Below are 8,822 nucleotides of genomic sequence, written 5' to 3'. Positions count from 1 at the left end.
CAAATGTGTTTGTCAATGATCACTTCAAATATTGAAACATAAAATTTTTTATTATTTAATTTATTGAAAATTTTAATTAATTTTTTTTATTTTTTTAATTGTACGAGTAACTGTAGTTCTAAGAATACGTTTAACCAATGTATTAGGAGATTCTTTATAAAAAATCTAAAAGTATATTTAGATTCAAAACTAAATGAAGGATGTTCTATAAAAGTAAATATAGCTAATGATTTTTTAATTTATTATTGAAATATAAAAATAAACTAAAATCATTGTTTCTACTCGTGGACCATACGAAATTTATAGAAAACATTGCAGTGTTTACATTTTACACACAATTCTCTCAACAAAAAAGTAACATTCTCAAAATATTTAGTACAAAAATAAAAAATTTTAAAAGAGGAACTTTCCGAATCTTAGAAGTAATTATATCAGTGCTTCTTTATTTTACAAGTATTGGAAGTTGCTCAGTCTTTTCATTAGTGGATTGAATGTTGAATTCTTCATTTGGATTTACTATTTATTTGCCCCTTCGAGATCGAGATGATGTAACTCCTTAAGCTCCTTCCACTGTAGTCAGAAGTGGCAGTCGAAAGTGTATAAAATTGAAGTCGAAAGTATATAAAATTAGTGTTGAAAGCGTGTAAAGATTTGTGAAATTAAGGATTAGAATAAAATAAATGTGTGTAGAAATAATAAAATTAAATATCTATTTATAGAGTTTAAAAAAAGTAAAAGATATAAATCATAATCATTAATTAAAAAATATTAAATAATTTTAATTGTCGAAAAAAATATTAAAAAAAATTAATGACTAGAACAGCGGGTTAACGGTTGTAATGGTTGAAACCACAACGATCACATAAAAAAAAATCAAATCGACAGATCAAAGGCCTTGCTTCAGCGCCTCAGCCACTATCGTCGTGGGATCGATGGGATTTTGGCGTTGGTGAGGGGAGAACGGATCGGGAGATATGAGAAGGGGTGTCGGCTAGGATTTTGAAAATGAAGAGAATGCAAGTAAAAGAAATTCTGTGCGAAGGGTTATTCTGCAGTTTTGATTATATGGGTGGATTTTAATTTGATAAAACTTCAGGGATATATTTGTTTGAAATATTAAAAATCAAAGGATAATTTCGGTAAAATTTTTTGGTTGATTTTGGAATCGTAGAAAACTTTATGCTGTCGTGGTAATCAGATTCTAGATTATAACCAACCCTCTTTTGTTGACATGGCGGGTATGGTCCATTACCTGGGAGTCATCCATTACTCCTAACCAAACAGTGTTAAACATTATAACCTTAAATAGATAACTAAGATTATCAACAATAATTTCCAATCAAACGCCCTAAAAGCTAACAATGTTTTTTGAATATTCTAGGAGTTATTGATCATAAGTCATGCTACATATAAATGTGTTTGTCAATGATCACTTCAAATATCGGAATATAAATTTTTTTTATTATTTAATTTATTAAAAATTTTAATTAAATTTATTTTTTTATTTTATTAATTTTTTAATTGTACGAGTAACTGTAGTTTTAAGAATACATTTAACAGATGTATTAAGAGATTCTTTATAAAAATCTTCAAAAGTGTATTTAGATTCAAAACTAAATGAAAAATGTTCTATAAAAATAAATCTAACTAATAATTTTTTTAAATTTAAAATATAAAAATAAACTAGAATCATTGCTTCTACTAGTGGAAAATCTAGATAATTATTCTTGAGAATGATCGATTATATGGATTTTAAAAGAGAAACTTTTCGAATCTTAGAAGTAATTGTATCAATACTTCTTTATGTTATATGTGTCAAAAGTTGCTCAGTTTGTTCATCAGTGGATTGAATATTGAGCTCTTCATTTGAATTTACTATTTACTTGCTCCTTCGATATCGAAATGATGAAACTCCTCGAGCTCCTTCCATTGTAGTCGAAGTAGAAATTGAAAGTGTATAAAATTGAAGTCGAAAGTATACAAAATTGGAGTAGAAGTTTGTTTTATAAATTGTGAAATTAAAAATGAGAATAGAAAATATATATGTAAAATTAATAAAATCAGATATCTATGTATAAAGTTTATAAAGTAAAATATATAAATCATAATTATTGATAAAAAAAATATGAAATGATTTTAATTGTTAAAAAAATATTAAAAATTTTCAATGAGTAGAACCGCGGGCTAACGGTTGTAATGGTTGAAACCGCAACGATCACATAAAAAAAAAAAAATCAAATCGAAAGGTCGAATCGATAGTTAATCGTTGTTATTTGGTGATTTTTAATGAGTTGAAATCGGAACAGATTGGGTGTCCTGTCGGACTGATTACGGTCCGGATTCGGATAGAGTAAGATCCGGTCCGGAATCGGATCTATGATTAGGACGAGTCGCTCCGGATTAGACTGAAAAATAACAGTAACATAGTCCACACATCGACGACGTCTGCGGCGACACCGATATGAGCGCATCACGAAAAGGTCAACATCATATTGCCTACCCAGTTGCATGGCGCTGCCTGGGAAAATGGTCACCTCCGCCACGTTCCTTCCCCTGACAGGCTGACACCTTCTCCATCCACTGACCCAATCTGTCCCCTCGTCGGTAATCACACCGCGGATCCCTCGCACCGCGTGAATAACATTCGGACGGGCTTGAGGCCCTACGGAAGCTACACCCTTGCGTGCTTTTTGGTTCTGCCCAGCCACAATTCTTTCTCTACAGGCCAATGCTTGATGCTTGATCCGCCTTTGGTTTCTCTATGCGATTCGTGTTTTTAAGAAAATTCTGTATTGATCCACGTAACTACACGCTCATAGGACATTTATTTAACATTCTTATGTGCATTTAGTTTCTCCGCCGCGTGGGTAGCCAATTTATTTATCCTTGATAGTCGATACCGAACTTAAAGAAATTAAAAAATGAATATATCAATGCAAATATATATATATATATATTATTTAAAAAAAATATTCCATAATACACACCATAACTGCATTAAAACTGTACGAATGGCGTTTTAGTGGTTTAAGGAAACTGTTCAGGGTGTTTGTGGAAATCCAGTTATGTATGAGAAAGGACTCTGGAGAATAGGACTTCAAAAGCCCCGTCCCCGCTCTCCGCCCAAGATTGCTTGCCGGACAAGAAGCCGACTGGGGTCGCGGTCCTCTCTCTTCGACGCGCCACCATGGAGTTCCAAAACCCTAACCATGGCGACGAGTTCGAGAGCGCCTGCTCCACTCCCTTTGCCAGTGCGCCATCCAGCCCTGGACGCGCCGGTTTGTCCGCCACCGCTGCCGGATTCTTCTTCTTCAGCGCCCCGTCTAGCCCAATGCACTACGTTCTCTCTTCCGCGACCTCTCCCTACTCTGCTGAGGACTCCCCGTTCGATCCTGCCTCGGGTGACTTTTCCTTTGAGTTCGAATTTTCCTCCCGCTTCCCCTCGCACTCCACTGCGGCCTCTGCCGACGAACTGTTCCTCAACGGCCAGATCCGGCCGATGAAACTCTCTTCCCACCTCCAGCGCCCGCAGTCCCTCGCACCGCTCCCAGATCTCTGCGTCGAGGAGGATGAGAACGCGGAGGATGAGGCGCGGGACAGCAGGGAAGCGGCGGATATCGACGTCTGCGGACGGGAACTGAAGCTCCGGAGTAGGTCCGTGCATCGTAGAGCCAGATCTCTGTCTCCTCTGAGGAATCTGCCGTTTCGCTGGCGGCCACGTGGCCCCAGAAGGGAAGACTGGACTGAAGAGGGCGAGAAGACTCCAGATCCGAAGCAGATCGAAGCAGAGAAAGCTCCGGCACCTCCTGTTTCAGCGTCCTCCCGCTCCTCGTCTTCTTCGTCAACGTCATCGTCTTCCTCTTCAGGGCGGTTCTCAAATCGGTGGATCTCTCTCAAGGATTTCCTCCACGGTAGCAAGAGCGAAGGGAGCGGCCGCCGGAAGAAGTTGTGGAACGGGATGTCTTTTTCATCCTCCAAAAGCAGGGAGAAGCCTGCGACGCTGTCAGAGCCCGATCCGAATCCGCAGCCTGCTGCATCCACGTCAAAGCGAGAGGAAGCCCGTCAGCCTCTTCCTCCGCAACAGAGGTCGATGAACGGCGTGGGGAGGCGGCGGAGGACAGCTCCGTCGGCGCACGAGCGGATCTACACGGCGAACCGGGCGCAGGCGGAGGAGATGAGACGGAGAACCTTCCTCCCTTACCGGCAGGACCTCCTCGGCTGCCTGTGGTTTAGCTCCAGGAGCTACGGCGCCATTAACGGGTTCACCCGTTCCCTCAACTCTGTATCCTCGAGGTAACCCGCGCGTTCTTATGACTTCCAAATACCACAAATGAGGTGTTTTGCACGGTACATTTCTTCTTATGCTTACTGATGTAATCCTAAACTAAGCAAACTAAGACGCCGCGCGGATTTCTTGTCGCCTGTTTGGCTTCGTGTGTTTTACACCATTACCATGCCTATTTGCATCCACTGCAACAAGGCTTAATTTGCTTCTCCATCCGCTGTAACAAATTAAAATAGCAGAAGTAGGAACTTGATGGTTTACTAAAAGTGTTATTTGGCATGGCGTTTATTCTTTTAGGCTGAAAGACGGAGTTATTTGTGATCAACTGCATCTATTATGTGTTAATAACTAACTCTCCCAGTTCACATACCTGTGCTGAGTCCATTGATTGATAGGTTTTACTGACTGACCATCTCTTCACTTCTCTATCTCAATCTAATGGACTTTCCCGGCCCCTATCTATTATTAACCTAAACTATTAATTGGTCGACTCTTACTACAGATGTCAATTTTGGACGTCAACTTATGTATCCATCAGTCAAATGTGATGAAAGAGGTGGGATGGGATGGATTTGGTTTAAATCTCAATCCATTTATATTTTTCGATAAAAAATTATTATAGGGACGAATGGATCCTCTTTAAGATTGAATTTGGAGGATAAGAATTGAATACTTAAATTATAAAAAAATTAAGAGTTAAATCATTATGTTGCTAATGTTGTGACTAAATCAATTGAAAATTTATCATGTTTAATGAGATGATATTTGATTTCTTTTTTAGTAGAAGGTGGAATTTGTTATTTCAACGATTTTACATGATCAATTTTATAATTATTTATGAGGAAGTATATCGAAAAATTATAGAAAAAGATATTGTTTCAACTTTATTGAAATTTGATTCTTATTCAATTTAATAAATTTATTCTATAATAATTAATTCAATCATATATATTCCAAGAGTTATTTGACTTTTCTTCTATAAAAAGATGGAATCTGTCATCCTAACTGTTCAATACAATCAGTCTCATGATAATCTATGAGAAAATAAATTAAATAAATTATAATTATTTGAGAAAATAAATTAAAAAATTATAATTGATCATAATAGAAGAGGATATTGCATGCTCGATTTACTTCAATCTTTACTAACAAGTTCAATCATCCACCCACATGATATGATCCGTCAAGGAAAGAGCCATCATTGACAATGGACTTTGTTTGTTCTTAACACAAAAAGGTGAGAGTGCTCCTTTCACATTATTATATGTAGGCCTACCATTAATTCCTGCGCCTGTATAGGGTTTCTGGACCACATCCCGTGCCAACTAACATTAATAGTTATCTCTGGCTTATTACTTAATAACTTACTGATCTATCAAAATATCACTTGACATATTGTATGTCAAAGGTTGATTAAGCTAGCTTAATTTGGATATTATATTGTTGCTGCTAAGATAAACAAAACTAGCTTTCCTTTTCTTTCCTTGATATATAGTTGGCTCAATGGATGGGAATATAGATTATTTACAGCACAGAAAGAAAGGTTGCTAGCGCTGGGTTTATCAACGAGCTAGGTTCTGTTGTGCATGTGACATGGGAATATCCACCTTCGACCGAGCAGCAGAGGTAGCTAGGTGTTAAAGACCTAAAAAGAGCTTTGTTTCCTTTTGTTGCTTTTTAACCTTCTTTACGACGCCAGCAAGGTGACAAAACCCAGAGGCAGCAGGGAGAATCTACTGTTTCAAGTGGTGGGCTGTGGCTGAGGTGAAAAAATTAAAGAGCTAGCTGTAGATGTCGATCTCTTGTATGGTATAACCTAACATTCACCACTTTAACCCAACCCTCAGTTGTACTGGATATATTCACTATTGATGGGAGGGTAGGTGTGACTCTTGATTGCACTTATTGGTCGATGGTTGAGGACGTTGGCCTTTTCAATTGGTTAGGCTTCGAACCATCCAAATCACGTTGGCTTGGAGCCGATGCATCTGGTAGGCCAGTCACACGCCATCGCCTTATCGTAAATGTGCATATGCTTGATCGAGTAGTTGAGGATGACAATCAAATCAAGGCTCATCATGAGTTGTGAGCTCTTAAGGTAGAAAGTTACTGTTAATGGGACTAGAAATGTGTTGTATCTGATTGGGATTTTATAAAATTATCAAAGGAGATTTTTTAATTTATGATCAAAAGGAATTTCCTTTGGTAATTTGTGGTAAACTTTTATTAATGTTAATCATATAGCAATTTTGATTAAAATTTTTACATAGTAATTTTATACTTAAAATTTAAATTTGAATATAAAGATGTACTCTAGTAGGTCATTAAAATTTATCCATACTCGTAAAGTGATCAAACAAATAAAAAAATAATCATATTATAGGGAATAGTGTTATATAGTTATTTTTTTGTTCAAAATTTAAATTCATATACACAAATACACTCTAGATGGCTATTGAAATTTAACACTATAACAGTTTTTGTCATTTATGCAATAGTTTTGGTTAGGATCAAAACTACATAAATATAATAGTTTTGATTGGTTAAAATTGTTACATTGTCATGTTTGAATAATTTAGACATTTTGTAGCATGATTGAACTCTAATAGTCTTTAAACAGCATCTATACATTTTAATTTAAATTTTGATAAAAACAATTATTGAGTAGATTTTTGTTGGGACAATTGACATCGCCAGAGGGATGGGGTGAACAACGATTTTTTATTTTACCTTTGTTCTCGATCATCATATTTGTCTACAATATGTTAATAAACAACAAAAAGAATATAATGTTATATTTGAGAGGTGTACTAAGACAATCATTTTAAATAATATATTATTTATTAGATAAATAAAATTACTATTTGAGTATACATTCTCTATGTATTTGATAAGATTTTAAACTCAATTAATGAGTACTCTAATACAATGCATAACATAAGAGAAATTATAATTAGATCATAATTAGTATAATTAGTGAGTATCTTTATATATGTAATTATATATGTATTAAAATATTTCCTAGTCGATAAATTGATGAGATTGGATATCATTGATTCTGTAAGATTAGTATATGTTAAACTCTTTGGTTTAACCAAGCAATTGATCGTAATTGGTTAGAAACATTGGGATGTTGAGAGTTAACATATGGATGTTGGTTAAGAGTAAGTAATTCATCGAAAGTGACCTGCCATGAGACTTCATGTGATTCTATACATGTTTATAATGATCTTGTTACAGCTTGAGTATAAAATTCCTTCGACTTGAGGTATTCAAGTTATCTTGGTCATGGAGATTTATACTTTGACATCTTAAGCAAACGTTTTTCGAAAGTGTACACCTGGGATGATTGGGTATAAGTCATAGTACTTGAAGGTGATTGAATAGTCCACAAAGGGTTTACCACTCCTTTTATTAGGAGGCATATACCATATGACTACTTGTTAGGATTGTTACTCCTAAATTTTTGACCAAAGCAGAAATACATCAAGAAGATGATCCTCTTGGACATTTTTTTGAGTAATTTGAATTGGCAGGATAAGGAATTACTGTTTGGGCTAAGTGTAGCGTAGTTAGCCTAGTGGGGATTGACATATAGACCATGTCCTAAATTAAGCGAGTATAAGATGAGTGAAAAAATAGACGTAGGACAAGGAACTACTGTTTGAGCTAAGTGTCACGTAGTTAGCCTATTGGGGATTGACATATAGACCATGTACTGAATTAAGCGAGTATAGGATAAGTGAAAGAAATAGACGCATGAATAACTATAGCTATTGAAGGGTTCAGAAGTGGTTCTAGAATCAATTGTGAATTTCTGATTAATTGGGGGTCATGATGTACTACTAGGTGTCACTCATGATCGATTTTTAATTAATAGTTAATTATTTGCTTCCAACATAAACTAAGAACCTAAAGGTCATAAGCACTACAAGATTATCCAAGAGATATAAAACGAGTTTGAGAATTTAATTCTCAAATTTACAGAGATTGAGTTTGGTTAGACCAGACGAAGGACAAATATAGAAGATGTTTTATCTGAATGGAAGCACAGATGAGCCACATCTTTTAAAGACAAAGTGGATCCTCTTTGGTTTAATTATAAATCAAATTAGTTTAATTTTAATTAAAAGGTGGTTTGCTTTTGAACCAACATAGTTTGGTCTTAAACCAAACTTAAGGCTATTGGTTTGGATTTTGGGCTAACAGATATGGATTCTGGTTTGCGAATAAAATCCGCTAGAGATCTATAAATAAATCTCTATGAAAGAGATTTTTTAACGAAATAGAAAACTTAGGGGTTAGGTTTTTCTTTTTCTCCTCTTCTCTTCTCCTCCTTGTCGTCGCTCACCTCCTTGGTGCCGCCACCGACTCCCCTTGAGTCATCGCTGTCCAAGCTTACCTCCAGCCAAGCCTCCTTCTACCGGCCAACCAAGTCCCTAAGCCGGCCAGCCACCATGCTAAGGGAGCACCAACTAGTGATGCTTGTCGCGTCGAGCGAATGGAGAAGCAACGATTGTTTTCAGTCGTGAGGTAT

The 8,822-nt window shown here is 36.2% G+C and overlaps 1 protein-coding gene across 1 annotated transcript; it reads left to right on the top strand.

Moving 5' to 3' along the window:
- Positions 1 to 3,154: 3,154 nt before the first annotated feature.
- LOC141827948 (uncharacterized) lies at positions 3,155 to 4,343 on the top strand. The gene has a single exon (XM_074715296.1). The coding sequence runs from the start codon at positions 3,188 to 3,190 to the stop codon at positions 4,295 to 4,297; it is 1,110 nt and encodes a 369-aa protein (XP_074571397.1). The 5' UTR covers positions 3,155 to 3,187; the 3' UTR covers positions 4,298 to 4,343.
- The last annotated feature ends 4,479 nt before the right edge of the window (positions 4,344 to 8,822 follow it).

Source organism: Curcuma longa, chromosome 4, assembly GCF_044706935.1.
Source record: "Curcuma longa cultivar G26 ecotype Majalengka, Jawa Barat chromosome 4, ITB_CL_G26_1.1, whole genome shotgun sequence".
Lineage (NCBI taxonomy): Eukaryota > Viridiplantae > Streptophyta > Magnoliopsida > Zingiberales > Zingiberaceae > Curcuma > Curcuma longa.
Note: the sequence above shows the minus strand (reverse complement) of the source record. Positions and strands in the feature narration are given on the sequence as shown.